At 44.1% G+C, this 18,651-nt stretch overlaps 2 protein-coding genes across 10 annotated transcripts in view; one reads left to right on the top strand and one right to left on the bottom strand.

The window, feature by feature from the left end:
- HNRNPU (heterogeneous nuclear ribonucleoprotein U) overlaps positions 1–18,651 on the bottom strand; it is a 44,603-nt gene that overhangs the window by 13,738 nt on the left and 12,214 nt on the right. For 2 of the 7 annotated variants that reach the window (XM_090135331.1, XM_031592859.2), the window contains exons 14-16: positions 13,670–18,419; positions 4,921–6,060; positions 2,351–2,435 (exon numbers count right to left, since the gene is read on the bottom strand). In XM_090135331.1, the coding sequence (XP_089991457.1) occupies positions 18,366–18,419 (54 nt within the window). In that variant the 3' untranslated portion in view covers positions 2,351–2,435; positions 4,921–6,060; positions 13,670–18,365. The remainder of the gene's footprint in view (positions 1–2,350; positions 2,436–4,920; positions 6,061–13,669; positions 18,420–18,651) is intronic. The other 5 variants (XM_090135329.1, XM_090135326.1, XM_090135327.1 and 2 more) reach the window with 5 other exon arrangements.
- COX20 (cytochrome c oxidase assembly factor COX20) lies at positions 4,192–13,727 on the top strand. 3 transcript variants are annotated; one of them, XR_016464169.1, is made up of 5 exons: positions 4,192–4,506; positions 6,401–6,515; positions 6,668–6,731; positions 7,252–7,470; positions 12,721–13,727. XR_016464169.1 is itself a non-coding variant. In XM_031592832.2 (4 exons), the coding sequence occupies exons 1-4, from the start codon at positions 4,474–4,476 to the stop codon at positions 7,391–7,393; spliced, it is 354 nt and encodes a 117-aa protein (XP_031448692.1). In that variant the 5' UTR covers positions 4,192–4,473; the 3' UTR covers positions 7,394–7,983. The 3 variants fall into 3 exon arrangements, 1 of the variants encoding a protein (XP_031448692.1); XR_016464168.1 differs by lacking the exon at positions 12,721–13,727 and adding an exon at positions 10,072–11,913; XM_031592832.2 differs by lacking the exon at positions 12,721–13,727 and having other exon boundaries at positions 7,252–7,983.

Raw genomic sequence — 18,651 nt, 5'->3', positions numbered from 1 at the left:
CCGCATCCCATAATATGATGACCTCCTCCTGAAGGACAAACACCCTCATGAAAACTGGGGACACGAGTGGAATAGCCACACTCTTCCTGACCTTTGGCAATGTAGTACCTGTTGCTTTCATGGCTTATGAATTGGCACCTGGTCACCATAGGCAACTGCCTGACTTCTGTTTAAGCAGCTCCAGGTTGACTATGAAGACAGATAAAATGTAGCACATCATCAAAATTTGTTTCAAGGCATGCCTTGACCACCAACCCGGGAATCTTCTGGCCTGCTACCTAGCAACATCTGTGACAGAACAACTTTAGGCACTCAAGCTAAATCTGCACTGCCCTCAAAAGAGCAAACGTGTGCCTTCCCTCATGACCAGAGGTGACAAAACTAAGTAGCTTCTGACCCTTCAAGAAAGCATTCAGCATGATGAAGGAAATAAGCATGGACGAAGTCAACAAGCCAGATGCCTGGCTGCACTGTATGACAGGAGTACCTTTTGTCCACTGCTCTGTATGCAGTAAGTGATGGCCAGTTTGCCACCACTGAAAAGACAAGAGTCTTGTGTGGCCTGGTCTTTATGTGCAGAGGTGAGGGTTAATGGGCCAGAACCAGGATAGTTGCCAAAGACCTACCCAAACCACTAAACCTGATCCAAACCCAATCCCAAGCTAGAAATTTCAGGGACGAGAGGGCAGACTTGCAGCTTAACAACAAAGGGTGCTATGAATTTTTGATCAACTAATGAAAATAAAGGTTGCATAAATGTAGGAAAAGCTCAAATTTCTAAGAGTGAGTGTTAGCCAGCATGCTATTATGGATAAAATTGAGCATGCATAGGCAGTTTCCATCAAAGAATAATGTCCTTAAGGTAAAGTATCTTTCCATATCAGCCATGTCTTTAAGGAAAGAAAACCAAAGCAGCAATTCCAAATCCATGCATGATGTGCCAGGCTTCCAGAAATGGCATACTGTTGCTACCAGTGGAGGAAGGCTGGTGTGCCAATGCTCGTGCTCTGCCTCCCTCCCTGTAGGACTCACTTGCAGGGTACAAGGGCAGATACTCTGAGATGTGCCTCTGCTGGGTCAGCGGCACCAAGTGTTTAGGAGAAGCTCGGTGCTGCCCTTGCAGCAGATCATTTTGGCAAAGTAGAGGGCATATTTCATCAGCTTTCACATTTCCTGTACCCTCATAAATGCAACTACTGCATGCCTGCACACGCTCATTTGTTGTCACTGCAAGTAAATAATGCTGGCATGCTTTGCCAAGTATTGGTCTGGTAATACTGAGTCAAGCTAGACTCATTTCACATTTACCCCAAACACGATAAAAACTGCTCAAAACAGTAATAAAGTTCTTCATACTTTGGATACTTTGAATTCATCAGAATTGACTGAAACTGTAACAAAAAATATTTATGGTCTAGTAAAAATATAATTTTTTCCAATTTTATCAACTAGCAGACTCAGTCACTAGAATAAATTTTATTTTAAGAATGACTTATTTTTATATGAACCCAGGATGAGAAAAGAAGCTCCCTCTTCCAGTCTCTAAAACAAGTCGGGAGAAAAGAAGCAGGACTGAAGCACTGCCCTCCTTAAGGGTCTGAGGACGCTGTCCTTTACCACACACCCTGAGTTGCCAGGTCAAAACAGATGAGGAAGGAAAGTGAACCACACATTTGACACATCCTCACTGATCTCAAGCAATGCCAAGCAGCCCTCTATCTACTTTTAATTCCACAAAGGACAACAGTTAATAATCATAGGATGACTTCTAAAACAGAAGAAGCAAAGCTATGATATGCAGCAGTATGGCAGACCAAAGACGACATCAAAGAGAGAGCAAAAAGCTTGAATTTCATTGCCAGTGGGTATTTCAGTGTAAGGTATGTTGTTAGGAAAAGAGATACATATGCTTCTCCTCTGCCTGTTCTTGACTATCAGACAGAGGATGTTCTATTGGTGTACTCTAGTCCATAGCACATTCATTCCAAATCCAATTTTCTGTTTTAAAGCCAAAAAATCAGATTCTTTCATTCATCTCCTTCAAAATATTAACTTGTGCAGGACAGGCCAAGTCATCACCAATAAAAGCAGTGCCTTCAATGCTGTGGCTCTGTTAATTACAGATGCATTAACATACTCGTGTCAATTCTTACTATATTCTTCAGTGCTTGCAGCTGTGTAATAAAATGCAATTATATGGTGTTTCTTAAACCAACTAAGATAAAAACATATTACAACTGCCAAGAAGAGGTTATGCCAATTATTTTGTTTTCCACATTTTATTATAGTAAATATCCTATGTTTGTACATATATAAATTACATTATGGATAAAAAGATTTAACAACTCACCGTTCTAGAGAGATTTCCTCATCCTTTCAAAATTGTAGATGTATTGGATCTGTTCGTTCCATGAATTCTGAGCATGATCTCGTGGCTACAGAGATAATAAAACAATTATAGATTTGGAACCAGTGGGAAGGATTGAGAACTGTTTCTGACCTATCAATCAAAGGTTTCAAGCAGTCTACGCAAATGTAGAACAGCGTTTTTCAGCCAGTGATATACAAAAATTCATTCTGTGTAAAAGGACATTGTTTCCAGAATCCTGAAAACATAATGTTCAAACAAACTTGAATTCCACTGAGTGCAAAAGACCTATTCTATTCTCTTCTATTCAACATAAAGAACAAAATACATCCATAATACAACTATTATAAAAGGTCTGAAGATATCTAAGTCCACAGACAAAAGTAATGTATTTCAAAACACACTATTTATTTTAAATGAAAGAGCAGTATTTCACATCTTTCATCCTTGTTTTACTTCAAAGCTGAGATATAAAAAGCCCTAAACTGAACCTACGGTGTGGTTCACTACTTAGGAGGTAGGGACCTGTATCAGTACCTGTTTGCTGATACACTAAGATTTGGAGCTGTTGGAGCTGGCCCAGAGGAGGGCCACAGAAATTATGAGAGGGCTGGAGTACCTCTCTTTATGGAGGTAGGTTAAGAGATGGTCTTGTTCAGCCCCAAAAAAATGAAGGCTCCAGGGAGACCTTACTGTGGCCTTCCAGTACTTTAAGGAGCTTATAAATAGGAGAGAAATCAACTTTTTACACAGGTAGTAAGTGACAGGACAATGGGGGAATGGCTCGAAGCTATTTGAGGGGAGATTTAGGCTAGATGTTAGGTAGTTGTTGTTCACTCATAGGGCAGAGAGCTAATGGCACAGCTGCCCAGAGAAGCTGTGATGCCCCATCCCTGGAGGCACTCAAGGCCAGGCTGCACGGGGCCTTGGGCAGCCTGAGCTGTTGGGGGGCAGCCCTGCCCACAGCAGCGGGTTGGAGCTGGGCGGGCTTTGAGATCCCTTCAAACCCAAACCGTTCTACGACTCTACGATTCTACAATTTACCTTTTCAGATCTTACCGCAAGAAAAATTATACGTCTGAGGCATTATTTGTAGGAGGCCAACTTTTTACCCCCAGTGTGTAATTACACGTGTGATTTAGTTGTAAACGAGCCAAACGAGGCCTCTTTCAAAAGCACTTACTGGAACAATTCATCCCCGTCCTCCCCAATCTACCATTTCTCGATGCCCTCCTGCACTGCGTCACCGCCCTGCCCGGCGCCCTCAGCCCGCCCCAGCTGCCGGCTACGGCAGAGGTACGGGCAGCCCGAGCCGCCTGCCTTCTCCCCCCGTGCGCTCCGCAGCGTTTGCCACGTTTCCTGTCGCTCCTCAGCCCTGCCCCGCTCCTTCGGCCGCTCGCCCGGCTGGGGCTGGGCCTCAAGCCGCGGGACGGCGGGGGGCCTCTACTCGAGGATTTATGGTACAGCAAAGGCAGGGGGAGGCACGGGGAGCCGCGTCACCCTCCCTCTGCACAAAGGACCGAGGGCACGAGCGAGTCGGCGCAGGGCGCTAAGAGCTGCGCGTGTGCTCGTCCCGTCCCGTCACAAACACCGACAATAAAGCGAGCGGCCCGCTAAGGGCGGCAGGGCGGGCGGTACGCGGCACCGCCAAGCAGCACAGCTCGGGTAGCAGCGCAGGGCAGCGGCGGGGCCGCGCCAGGAAGCGCTAGCAGCGCTAGCAGCGAGAACGGGCTGCCCTGCGCGTAGCGGGGACGGGGCGCGGGGGACTCTGCCGCCGGCCGCACCGGGCGGAGGTGCGCCGTAGAGAAGGTCGGGCCGGACGCCAGCGCCGCCCTCGCTCCCTTCCCGCTGCGCGCCCGCGTGCCCCCGCCCTCTAGGTGCGAGCACGCGCGCGCGCCCCCTGCTCCGTGACCCATTTCACCGAACAAAGGATTTTGCTGGAATCTCAGCGCTAGACCTAAAATGGCGCCGGCGCTCCCGCCCGCCCCCTCTCCCCGCGCGGGCACCATAGAGACGCGGCGGCTAGAGCGGCCGCTCCTCGTGCCTGCTCTACGCGGCCCCAGCCCGCTCTCGGTGGTGCGCGGCCGGCGCGGCGCTGTCGCAGCATGGCGGGCGAGGGCGACTCTGAGCCGGGGAAGGTAATGGAAAGCGGCGGGTGTTTCTCGCCTCGCTCCGCTCCGCTGCCGGCTCTCGGCTGAGGCTCTGAGTGCTGAGGAAGCGGTTGTTGAGCGGGATGTGGAGCGCGGTCACTGCGCCGTGATCAGAGCGGGGATCGGGGCGGAGCGGGAGGCTGAATGGAACCGCGTCGGGAAGGGCTGCGTGGTTTTGGGGGGATTGGTTGTTGCTGTTTTGGGGTTTTTGGTTGTCTGTTTTTTTTTTTGCCTGCTCTTCTGCCGGGCCTTCTCTTTTTGGGTGAAGCTGCCGTGCCGCTCGAGCTCTTGTGTCCCCAGCAGTTATCAGTGGCTGGAGCCGCAGCGGATGATTTCAGTACGGCAACAGGTGAAGGACTATTTTAAAAGGGTGCCTCATGCAGCACAGATGTAGCACCGTACCTTCCTGGTACACAACGGCAGTGTATCGGATGACCTCTTCCATAAGGGAGCCCTTGAAATTATTCATTAGGAGATTAGACCGATATAGACCAAATCCCTTCTGTCTCACATGTGCGCAGGGATTACGTTGAACGGCTGGATGGTTGTCCACAGAGGACACAGGCACGGTTATTGGTGGGGATTCCCTTACCCGCCCACAAATCCAGCTGCTGGCACATGCCTGCGTCCCTGTTAGCGCAGCCACGCTGTGTCACAGTGATGCTGACCTCTTTCCAGAGCTGCCGGCCCTTCCCACGTGGCTTTCTGCAGCATTCCATCTTCAAAATCTAGCAGACGAATGAGAAGAAAGAAGAGTGGATTTATTCTAGTTAATAGAATCATAGAATGGTTTAGGTTGGAAGGGACCCTTGAAATGATCTAGTTCCAACCCCCTTGCTAGAAGTTGCACCAGACCAGGTTGCTCAGAGCCCCATCCAGCCTGGCCTTGCATGCTTCCAGGGAGGGGGCATCCATAGCCTCTCTGGGCAGCGTTCTGACCGTGTTGCTTGGAGGCCTGTATAGAGGTAGTTTCCCATTTCAGGTTTTGTGCACCTGTGAGGATGTCTATCGGGTGAGAGATTCAAGTGGTTTTCAAATTAGGAGACTTAGAGTGTGCTGAAGCCAGTGTAAGCATCTGTGAAATTAAAAACGGATTTGTCAGTTCACAGTTGTGTTTATGAATGCCACATGTAATTGCCATTTGAAGGTTAAATAGAAAATTGACATATAAAAGTCAGTGTGGGTTATAATTGGAAAGAGCGTATGGCTTAATTTGAGTAATTTTTACCAGTAGGTTCATTTAAGAACCCATGCGTGGTATACAGAGGAATTTATCTGAGCAAGTTGTGCCAATACATAGGATTAGGATAAGAATGATGTTTTTATTCTTTGTTCAGTATAAGATTCTCTGGTATCTGCATCTTTTCTGGTAATTTCTTTCAGTTTTTTTTTAAATTTATTTTTAAACACATTTACTTTTTCAGTTATTAAAATGACACAGCATAACCTTACCTGGTTGGTCGTGACCTTACCTGTCTGTCCTGATGTGGGTTGGTTTTGGACAAAAGAACTGGGTTCCTGTGGGTTTTCTCTCTTCTCTTTCTAAGGGAGGAAATATAAAGGAAGAAGTGAAGTAGTTCCTTTATAATTTTTAATAGGAATGATAGATCACCAGGGTTATAACAAATGATGTACAAAATGAGCAAATGATAAATCAATTGCTAACTCTTTCCTAACAATTCTCGATGGAGCTGTGCATGTTCACCTATAAGTTGTTTTTGTTCAAATATAAATAGAGCCTTGGAAGCAAAGAATCCTCCAGTGTTTATTGTTGACTGCTAAGATGAGTCAGTTTTAGTGTGAAATTGGCATGGTAGAAGTCTACCAAAGTCATTTTTTCATTGAAATATTAATTTGTGGTTTTTTTTTTTTCTCCTTATAGTCCTTCAAACTCCTAGGATTTCTTGATGTTAAAAATGTCCCATGTGCACGAGAATCAGTGCTGTATGGCTCTCTGGGATCTTTAGTTGTGGGTCTTGGACACTTTTTAGCAACTAGTAAGTACTTCTAGTAAGTACACCTTCTGTATCTTCCCATGTGTTGATTCGTAAAGATAAATTCATTCATTTTTTCTGTTAGACTTTATGAATAATGGGAAGTCCCCCAAGTTATTTCTCTAATTTTTTGAGCATTTTTGTCTTTGTTTCAGGTAGAGTTAGAAGATCTTGTGACTTTGCAGTCGGTGGCTTTATTTGCACAATGTTAGGATACTGGTATGTAAAATGCTCCTTAAATTTTGGCAGACCTTTGTTGGCTGCTTTGTATCATGCAATCCTTGTGTGACCTTGCCCACTGTTTTTGAAACACCAAAAATAACCTGCCTAGCAAACTATCCTCTACTTTCTTCTGCAGATATTTTTTTTTTTAAGGGAAAAAAATTCAGTATCTCTGAATTCTTATTTCTGTATACTAAGGAAAACAAACAAAAAACAACTGGTTGTTTTTCTTCTGTCCTGATCATAAAGGCAGGATACTAAATGTGTGTGAGGTCAAGGTCTGAACTATAAAACTGAGAATTCTCCATTGGAATTGTATGTTCTCCTTCTCAATGGCTAAGTAATGTTTGCCTTAAAGAAATATCAGGTATCTTGGTATTTTCTTTAAGCGTTATTTTATGATGAAGTCTGCTATGTATGTACAGTTTCAACTTTTCAGCTGGCTGAATAACACTGATTTGATACTGTCAGACACAGAAAAGAGTGAATCCCATTTTCTTTTTGTCTCCCTTTCTAGGTTTTACTGCAGGTACAATTTAGCCCAACAGAGGATTCGGCAAAGAATGCTTAAAGAAGGAATGAGAAACAAAATGTTATTTGAAGGCAGTTCTTTTGATCCAGAAAAAAAACAAACTGGCAATGAAAGAAGCAATTCGTAGTCCTACTGTAGGGGAATCTGTATAGGTGCTGTAATACAGCGCTGAGAGAAGGTGGTCCAAAAATGGCAGTGTGCCCTGTAAGTATGTCAGATAACTGAAACTGATAAATCATGCTGTTTTTCCTAGAAGATTTAAATAAGAAATTCGGAGTGAATTTGTTAAATCTGTATATAAGCCTTTGTTTCATGTATGTATGTATGTGACTGTGTACACAGTTAGCGATGACCTCCTTGTTTTTGACTTGTTAAACATTTGGCAATTGATGCTGTGTTGTGCAGTCTCAGAGAATTAATGACAACATTTGGGGACTGCTTTAACTTACAAACAAAGCAAAGTTCTAATTTCATCTCGTTTAAATGCAAGATATTTTCATCAGCTGTTCTGAATAAATGCATCTTGAAGTGCTGCTGCTAAGTGTAGCATTTGGAAAACGGGAATATTTAAGCAGTAGGTGAGTGCTTTGCTTGCGCAAAGTGGAAGATATCAGTAGCTTCCGTAACTTGAAATAATTTAGAGACTGTGAAGCTGAATTTCCATCTTTGTTCCATCTGTGCAAAATTAAGAATAAAATCACTTCAGGAGGAATCTCACATACTTATGTAACATTTTTTTTAACTTCACTGAAGAAGATTCTTAAGACATTTTGTTACAATTGGTAGAACAACAATTGATGTGATTTATAAGTGGTGATGGTTCATCTAAAAAGGCACACCATTAGTATACGTCACTGTAAATCTTCAGTTAAAAGAAATATAGACATATACTTTCATAGAAAGTATCTTAATTGTCTTATTTGAAAATAGTGTTAGCTCTAATTGCGTACTGACAAGAATATGAATGATGGTGTAGTATGTCTTTGTTTGCATGCTTGTGTCTATATAGTGAAGAGTATATTCAGGGTTTTCACAAAATGACTTATAGTATATTACGTTATAAGCATTTCCCTGGACTTAGTTTGAGAGAGTTTGTGACTCAGGTTGGTGGGGGCGGGGATGTCCAGCTGTAAGCAGCAGAATGGGCTCTGTCAATTTGGAAGTATATGTCAGAGCACTAAACCAACGTGCTGCTAAAACAAAGATAATTCAACTTTTGGAACGCTTTATGGATTTGCCTCATAGAAGAAGAAAACAAATTTGCATTCTTTACCATTTCTATTTGTACCCTGTTCCTCTTGTTTCTTCTGGAGGATGTGAAAGAATGAAGATAAGTTTTATGGAGAACTTTCAGTTCAGTAATTGGTATTAAAAAGTCCCCAGAGACCTTGAGTTATCACAGTGAAACACTACCTTCTCTGGAGAATTCAAGCTTGGAATTTGCCTCGTATTTAGCTCTAATTTACAGGAGAAAGTGTTACTCCTAATTTTGTGCTGTGAGGGGAGAGGTGCTCCTTCTCTTTGGATCAGGTAGGAGGCATTGCATCATAAAGCCCTTGGAGTGATTGTAGGAAACTGAGCGAGTACTTAGCGCATGCTCCTATTTTAATACATGGTTGAATTCTTTCCTATCTGACTAAGAAAAGGAACTGCAACCTAAGCAGGGGTCTTCTTGCTGTGAGGTCATAATTCAGTTTGGGAGAAGACAAAAACGTCTGGATTAAAGTTTACTTTTAGGCAAAAATCATCAGTTGTTGAGAAAGAAGAGAATGTGGTTTTGTACTGACAGGAAAGAAGGTAGCATGCATGTAAGGGCATCTTTCAAAATGATTAAGTACTGTGACCACGATGAGGAGCAGACAGCAGGATTAGATTATCTCCAGTGTTATTTGGCTCTTGTTTTGTGCTACTGTAGTTATGACTACTACCCCTATGGCTGCTTAGCTACAGTATTAGTAATTCTGGCCATTAACTGTTAAATTCTACATAGATGTATCTGCATTGCTTAGATCACCAGCCTAATGCTATTCACATTACTACAAAATATAAAATGAGTGTGTTTCACACAAATGTTAGCAGAAAAAAATGGGATAAGTGGTAATACGCAGCAGTCTGGCTAACATGTTTGAGTTTCATTATTTAAAGCTGGGGTAAAACAGAGCTAACAAAAAGTCGGAGCTTTTGCTGAATGGAGAGAGGGGGTAGAAAAGGAAGCTGTGAGAAGAATTTAGCTGATGTGAAAGGGATGGGTCTACAACAGCAGAGAAGGAATGCACTGAGAGTTGACCATGCACAAAGTCTCCCTACTTTAAGGCAATCTAAAGTGCCACCAAAGTACATAAATGGGCCTGCGGCATCTTCAGTTCCTGCACGCCTTACTCATCGTGCTGCTTGTGCTACTGACTCTCTTGGTGTTCACCAGCCCTCTTCCAGCAGGATTGCATTCAGAGCTCCTGGCAGCGACAGGAGCACACCACACAAGGGGTCATACCCTCCAAACCTTCCAGGGAGGAGTCACTGTCAAGGTAACAGGCAGAAATATGGCAATCTAAGTAAGGTGAATTGCCAGCTCTGTAATAGAATTGTGTGTAATCAGATTGCCACTACTCTCCAGCACTCTTCTCTATAGCAGAGGTAATGCTTTAGCCACCAAAAAATTGCGAAAGACTCAAAAGCCAAGAATTAAAATGTTTTAGTTGACAGCAGAGGCAATTACAACTGTCATTCCGAAGTTGTCAATTACAGCTTTACCCAAACAGAGATTTGTAGGAGATGATGGCTTTGATTTCTCCATTCATTTTGCAGATTTCCAGGCTGTTTGTTACCACCCAACCCAAGATCGAGAGTGCTGTGAAGGAAAGGCCACTTGGTGTCATTGATAAATGACTCTGGCTTTTGGTAGGATGACTTTTTCAAGGGAGTAAGAATGAAGCATTAGTGAGTTCCAAAGTAAAAGAATTACCCCAGCTCAGTAGATTAATTCCCATGCTTCTCTCATACCTGTATTCTGTAGCTTATGGCAGGAGCTTGGTGATTAATAATAAAAGGTTGAAGGTAAAATTACCTTGGAAAACTGATCAAAACAAGGTTTTACAGTATGTTCAGAAGGTGAAAATGATGAGCTTCTGATTTTTTAATCTGGAGAATAAAGAACTAATAGGTCAAAAGTGGAGCTGAGTTTAGTTAATGCAACCTAATCAAGACTGAGCGTTTTGATGTGTTTGCTTTTCTGTGTCTGTGTCCAATATGCACGCCTGCATCCATGCTCCAGTCCCTGAGAACTGCAAGGTTATGGCATGCAACAAATGACAGATCTTTATTACATTGCATACTCTTGGTGTGGTGGCAAAACTCACAGAATGCAGGAGAGTTCTATTACCAATACAGCAGAAATGTCTTCCATCTACCAGGCATCCCCAGTGGGATCCATACTAACTGAAACTCAGGAGACACAGCTGCTGCTTGGGGGGAGACCATTTGCTCCCTTCCCCCACCAGCCTTCAGTTGCTTTCAGTAGTGCGATTTTCATGTTTTGTTTTGGAACAAGATAGTGATGCTTATATTCAGTGCCATATAATGTACTTTCCAAGGCAGTAACTAGATATAAAAGCAAGCTAATTCCTGAAAACTTTTCATTTGCTTCAGTAGTCTGCTGAAAGAAACTCTTGGAATCCATCACTTCCCTTTCATGGCCGTTTCTTTAAAAAAAAAAAAAAAAAGAAAAGAAAAGAAAAGCAGTGGCAGGCTGCCAAACCATGGAGCCACATAAATATCCCAGGGCTGAGCCAAGCTGCTGCTGAAGCAATAGTAGCAGCCCCTGCCTGAGGAATGTCCGGGAGCTGCCAGAGACTTTGCAGTCTGTCCGCTTTCTGCTCCTACCACGCGGCCTCCACGCCTGGCTCCATACTAGCAGGTCACAGGTTTTTCTCAGTCCCTCGGCACCCAGCAGACCTGAGTGCCAGGTTACCGTCACCCATTTCATCTCACTGCTTCGGAGAAGGTGGCTGCTGTGGCAGCCAGGTATCACACTGAACCCTTCAGCTCCAGCACTGAAATCCTGTCTTGTGCTCCTCTGAGATCCTCCCCTTCCCTGTGAACAGGCAATTTCCTGCAAAGGCCGTGCCTGGAAGAATGCCTTCTGGAGCCCAAATGCATTTTGTAACGTTTAACTGTTACGGTCGTTGATATGCAAGTACTAAAATAGTTTTTATTGCTCTATCGTAGCCTCTTCCTCTGAGGTCTCCCAGAGCAAACAGAGAAAATACACAAGACATTTAACTTGCACAAGTTATGTCTAATATTTATTTCTTAGATGCTTGACTTACTATTTAATGACTTAATGAATACAAATTACTGTTATTATTACTCTTATTATTATAACAGGAAAGCTGCTTATACAGGAGTGTACAACAGAGGCTGCTGTGTACAGCAGCTCTGCTGTATGGATAGTGCTTACTGTGGATGCCAAGTTGGATATGGGCGAACAGTGTATTTGTTGCAAACAGGGCATATCAAGCTGGGCTATGTCAGGAAGCAGGTGGCCAACAAATCAAGGGGCTGCATCATAAGAGGAGGGGACCAGCAGGGTGAGAGAGATCATTGTCCCCATCTACTCTGCCCTTGTGAGGCCCCATCTAGAGTACTGTATCCAGGTCTGAGGCCCCAGCACAGGGGACCTGCCCCTGTTAGAGCAGGTCCAGAGGTTGCCATGAAGATGATGAGAGGGCTGGAGCACCTCTCCCTCCTACAAAGAAAGTCTGACAGAGCTGGGCTTGTTCAGCCTGGGGAAGGTCCCAAGGAGACCTCATTGCAGCATTCTAGTACTTGAAGGGAGCTTATAAACAGGAGGGGGACCAGCTTTTTACATGGTCTGATAGTGATAGGAAAAGGCAGAATGGCTTGAAGCTAAAAGAGGAAAGATTCAGGTTAGATGTTAGGAAGAAATTGTTTACTCAGAGAGTGGTGAGGCACTGGCACTGCTGCCCAGATAAGTTGTGGGTGCCTCATTTCTAGAGGCACACAGGGCCAGGTTGGATGGGGCCCTGCGCAGCCTGAGTTGGTGGGGGGCAGCCCTGCCCACAGCAGCGGGTTAGGGCTGGGTGGGCTTTAAGATCCAAGCCAAACCATTCTGTGATTATCTCGCAGTGCATGATGTTGTGTGCAATACTGCTGTCCATTTTTGGGCCTCCTGATCAATGAGGTTGTTGAAAACATGGAGGGTACTGGAAGAAAGGTGGAAGAATCTGGATTATTCTGAGGAGGAACAGACTATGGGGTGATCTAATAACTGGCCAGAATTATTGGTAGGGCAGCCACACTCCTCTTGGTAGTGGGAGATGATGCAGCAGGGGCTTCAGGCCAGGCAATAGGCCAGGCAACTTCTTACTTACTAAGAGAGTGGCACAGGATGCGAATGGGTTGCCTAGACAGGTTGTGTGGTCTCTGTCCTTGCAGGTTTTCAAGATTCTGCTAGATGAAGCCCCATCTGCCCTGACTGAGTACTGCTACCTGTGCAGCTTCAATGGATGGATGGACAGCATCTCTGGAGGGCTCTTGTGAACATTTTCTGCAACTCAGAGAACCCACAAAACCTGAGGCAGCGCAGGGGTCCACTCACCCAAAGAATGCCCAGTTCAGTTTCAGAGAATCAAATCTCTGAAGTCCCAGGCTGTGCTGGAGGCCCCAGGACCCCGTGGGTGTGCTGACAGCAGCAGGGACCACACAGCAGAACAGACAAACATGCACAGTGCAGATCGGGCTTTGGTTACGTAGCTCCACCACTCACACCCTGCACGTGCTGCTGCTGCGTGTGGCCCCACCTCAGCTAGTTCAATGATTTCCCAGTCTGTTTTTTTTTCTCATGATGTGAACGAGCTGCAAGTCCCTCAGAAAAAATACTGCAAGTCCTACTAATTACCTCTCCCCCTCCTCTTTTACTACCTTCTTACCACAAAGGCAAAAGTCCTTTTATAACACAAGAGCTTATCTTATCAACTTCACTCACCAGCCCCGCAAAGCTGAAAGTTCAGTGCGGCCCAAATGCAAGTCCAGCCCGTGCCATAAGTGGCATACAGGAAGGCTGGAAGAAAAGAGAACTTAATCTTCCTGTGTCCCTCACCTTGTAAGCAATTAGCAGTACTTCAAGCACGTGATTACAACTAAGGACTTCTTTCAGGGAGTTCTTGGTACTGCTGAACCTTCTTACTTTTGAGTTTGTTGCAGGCACCCACACTGTTTCAGAGCTAGCACTCCACACTGCTCCCCCCAGGCACACATCTCCACACATCCAGTGAGAGTTTTTGTTAGAACTTAGGGAAAACTCTGTAAGCAAAGAGCTCTAGAAGTGCTAATGTAGGCTAATGTAACATAAACTAAGGCCAGGTACAGATCAGAAAAGAAATACCTGCTTTTGTATCCCATGTCAGTGGTGTCCCAGTGAGGGCCTTGTCTGATCCACCATCACTGTTTGGCGCATCTTTCCTGCGCTACCACGTCATAATATTTTTCTATGTCTGAAAATAGTTTCGATTTCAATAACTTAGCACCTAAGTGATCCTGCAGATCAAAGATTATGTACTGAAGCAGGAAATGGAACAAAAACTTGCTGTAAGGTAGCTTGTGTGCAGGGACAGAAAGCACACAGTGTGAATGACTGCGTTACAGGTTTCCTACACTTGCCTTTGTTTGTTCCCTCTTGAAGTTTACAATGTGTTAAGCATTTAGCAACTATCTTTTTAAGCTGATTCTGAGTTTATGCAGCAGTTTGCTGACTGCTGAAACTTCCTGCCACTCCCAGCACTGGCAGAAAAGCAAATGAAGGCGAGAGTCACACACAGTCCGATGGTGGCCGGGCCCTGCTTTCCTGGCTGCCTCCAGCACTGGGTGCAGGTTTGGATGCCACAACGTAAGGACATAAAACTACAAGAGTGTGTCCAAAGGAGGGCTACGAAGATGTAAGGTCTGTAGGGCAAGGTGCGTGAGGAACGGCCAAGGCCCTTGGGTTTGCTAGTCCAGAGCAGAGAAGCTGAGGGGAGGCCTGATGGCGGCTGCAGCTCCTCACAGGGAGCAGAGGGGCAGCGCTGAGCTCTGCTCTGTGTGACAGCGACAGGGCCCGAGGGAACGGCATGGAGCTGCGTTGGGGGGGGCAGTGGGGGTTAGGGACGGTTCTGCACCAGAAGGCAGTGGGCACGACCCCAAGTCCCAGAGTTTAAGACATATTTGGACAGTGCTCTCAGTTATGCGGTCGGAGTTTTGGGTTGTCCTGCATCTGTCCCCACCCTGTGCAGCATTTCAGGGCCAAAGCAGTGCAAGCTGCATAACTGTGTGTGTGCGTGCACTTTTTTGCTTGTGAGAGTCTCAGATGTGGCTGTGGAACATCTGTGGAAGTCCTTCAGTACCTCCATCTGTAACTCAGCCAGACAGCTCAGGGCTCAGCCTGCAGCTGCACTTTCACAAAGCATTGGCCTAGTTTTCCAAAGGGTCATGGAGAAGGAAACCTCCACGTCGTAAAAGATGACTTCATCAGCTGTTTCTATTAAAAACATAGTGGCATAGAAGGAGATTTAAAAAAAAGCAGCTTATGCCACCAATACTTTTTTAAATCTCAGTGGCACAGACTGTACACAGCATTGCCAGAATTCTGGTTTAGTTGATTCCACCATCAGAAAAAATGGGGCAGTGTTAAGGGTGAAGGGCAATTTTGGAATGTTTTAGCCAATCAGAAATTATTCTGCCATAGGCACCAGGCACATAGGCTCCACCACACGGAGACGCCACTGCCCAGTACTTCCCAAGCAGCCCAGCACATGAGCAAGGCTGGCTCCTTGCAGTAGGGTCTGTCTCTGAGGGCAGGGCTCTCACAGGGAGTTACAGAGAGTAAGCTAGAATTTGACATCCCACAGGTAAGAGCCCATCCTCAGGTAACCTGAGAATGCGTAGTCGTGGAGCCCCAAGGACACAGCCTTGTGCCAACAGCAGGGCACGAGGGGAATGCCCACAAGGGGAATACCCTGTGTGTCCTAGCATCTGCTGCACACAGAGGTTCAAAGACAACAGAAGTATTTGTTGGCTTTGCTTTCCGAATGGAAGCTTTCTGCCTAGTCTCCAGCTCAGCCTCTTAGACACGGCTCCACAGTAGAGCAGCCAGCAGCCATAGCCACAGCAGCAGCGAGATGTGAGCAGGCCTCAGGCCGGGCTGCAGGACACAGGCAGAAGCACAGCCCTGCTGCTGAGGCCCCCACTGCCATGGAGCTGTAGCCCAGGCGCTCCAGGTTTGGGCTGCATTACAAGGAGGCCACATCCTCACCACCCTCCTGCCACAGTGTTATATGCCACGAGCAACGTGCTACACCCCTGCCAGCACCACGGCTGCTGGAACACAGGCACCTCTCCTGTAAACAAGTCCTTATAAGCTGTGAAGTTACTCAATATGACAGATGGTTCAGCCCTCCCATGCTGACAACATGCAGCTGTGCTTTCTTTGCACTGATGCTACTAAGTTACCAGGCATTTTCAGGGGAATAAATGGAAATCGAAGTTTTTCACAAGAGTAGTGATATTCTAGGTCAACAAATTATGTGAAAATAAATATAAATCTCCCTTTTAGCAGTAACTACTGCTAAGATAAACTGAAGGAAATTTTCCTTTGTGGATGAACCCAGGCTGAACAAAACCTCACACAAATGAAGGCCTGCTCTGCCATGAGCAAGGCAAGTATTTAAACTCACATATGACGTTTCTGAACTAACTGTACTTCGATGGTACTTATGGCAGAAGCTTTAGGCTTCTGTACCTGAAAACACAGAGCAGTTAGCACCTTAAGGCAATATTCTTCATTTAGGAGTATTTTTAGTTGAAATGTACTCCTGCTTCAATTGTAAGCCACTTAAAGCCCTTCCTCTCCACTGTGGCATTAACACCGCATGTTGAACAGAGAAGAAAACAGCCCAGACTTTTGCATTAAAATACAAACTTTACAAGCACATAGTAAGTGTAGGCTCTTATATTTCAGTTTAAGACTATATAATTTTATAGAGTACCAAAATAAGCAAAGGATCAGCACTCCATACAAAGTGTTAGGTTCTTAGGAGGAAGGTAGAAGGGAGATGGGATTTAATTACACTAAGATTTTCTTTGCAAGTGTAAAGAAAATTCCATTTCAGCAAAAACAGAGTTGGGTTTATATTTCTCGTATTTCTAGTTCATTAAATAATGTTTCTTTAAAGACAGCTTACATTATTCTTGTTCAAAGTAAAGGGATGATTTAAAGCAGTATTAACAAGGTGGTGCTGTTAATGTTTAATGTCAATATGCAATGTCATCTGCTATAAAGGCTAGAAGAGCAACACAACTTTATCGTTACTTTCAAGGACTATTAGAAATTGACTAACATTTGAGGAAAGTTTCAAGCACACTACACTGCCTCTAGGTCTACGCTGCTGCTGGTAAGCCTCTGCAGTCTGTACACTGCCAACAGGAACTCGGCACACAAATCCCAACTCCCAGCTGCTGGCAGCAATGTCTTCACATGTACACTGTCAGGCCAACTTAGAACAGTTATGTTTCTTCCCTGACTCATGGCATTAAGATGCAGTAAGTTATTAGCTAACATTATCACTACAGTTTTACAAAAGCGTAAGTCTGAACAAAACAGCAGTTAAAGCGCTCTGTTTAACTCCAGGATTAATTCTGTGACAACTCTCCTTCTCTATTCCCTGCGGTTTCCTCCTCTACTCCTTCCCTAGTTTCTATTTTACAATAAATAGATTAAGTGGATTTACATGATGCAAGTGAAACTCAGAAGACTTCTGCCCTACACATGTAACCGTTAAGCTGTGAGATTATACACGTGATACACCTCTAACAGAGCAACCACTGGTTTAGATTATTAAAGAAACTTTTTAAAGAAACACAAGTATTTCAGCATGTACAAAGTAATGAGTTCAGAACTGTCCAACATTGTCACTTCCATACATTCTCTTCCTCTTTATAGCCTTAAAGGGATTTAAACCTTGATGGCAACAATCCCAAAACAAGAGTAAAATGAATTTATTTTATTGCAAACAAACGTCTAGAGTTAAATTTCTCCACCCACTTTCTTTGAAGAGAAAAGAAATCAGCAGGCTAAGGAGATACACCCATTTGATAATCGACATGATTAAAAATTAGATATAAAATGGGTGACTCACAGTTTCATTAGCTTACAAAATGGTGGAGTAACTACTACAAGCACACTAGGTATACAGTATTTTGTGGGGAAGTTATACAGACACACAGCTAACTTCATATAGATCCCATTAGACAACTGGATTTACAACAAGTTTTGTTTAATAAGAAATGGGCAAAGCCAGCTTCTTTTCAGAATCAAAATGCAGAACAAATGGAAAAGAAATTATGGTGGTGTACCTTCACAAGTTTGAGCCTCCACAAGTAATGCAACCAAGTTTTACAACTTTAAGAGCTTCTACATACACTCCACCTTCACTATTTAGCTCCAGGTTTCCTCTTCACCCCCATCTTATTGAATTCCAAATGTTACAAAAAAGTCCTAGTTTATTGCCAGAAACTTTCACCTCCCCCTTCCCTCCTCCCCACCCAAAAGCTTTATAGAGAGGATGGAGTGTAATATGGAGCTTTACATTATATATTCATGAGGGCTACGAAGGAGCCTCCACACGAATCTGGTTGCTCATATTTCGATCGTATTGTGACACGACTCACGACTGTTTCTTAGAAATTGGGGTAAATGGGGAAAAAGGAGAAAATTCTTTAATAAAAAGACACCAGGTACAAAGCAACGTTTTACTTTTGTTGTGGTAAAAAAAAAAGTCACATTTTACAGATAAAATGTAGAACCCTGAAATACTGACACATTCTCTTATCGTGCACAATGCTGAGGTTCTCTTACGAATCACTTTAAAACTGCAATTAAAAATGTACAAAAAAAAGAAAAGAAAAAAATCAACCCACAAAGCTTCTAAAAAAGGAACCCGCAGGCACTTCCTCTTGTGGAATGTTTAAAAAGTTAGCCTACTAAAGAAAACAGTCGACTTCTTGTGAAGGTTTGGGAGAAATATGTATCAGTTCATTTATTTGGGTATTCAATAATATCCTTGGTGATAATGCTGACTCCATGGCTTCTGACCCCAGAATTGCTGCAATAAATGGATAAATAGTTAATTTAATGTGTTATCACATAACACACTCCTCACAGAAAAAGTTTTTAAACAGATATCTAACTTCTCCAGGAACCTGAGATTAAAATCCTCTCAAATAGCAGCAAATTCCAAAACAACTGGAGGCGGTTACGTTCACTTCACAGTAGTAACATACAGCCAAGTACTTCATGCCATTAAGACCGATAAGCCATAGCTGATACCCGATATA

The sequence above is a fragment of the Phasianus colchicus genome, chromosome 2 (assembly GCF_987193195.1).
Source record: "Phasianus colchicus chromosome 2, bPhaCol1.hap1.1, whole genome shotgun sequence".
NCBI classification, from domain to species: Eukaryota; Metazoa; Chordata; class Aves; order Galliformes; family Phasianidae; genus Phasianus; species Phasianus colchicus.
This window is presented reverse-complemented; position numbering and strand designations above follow the sequence as displayed.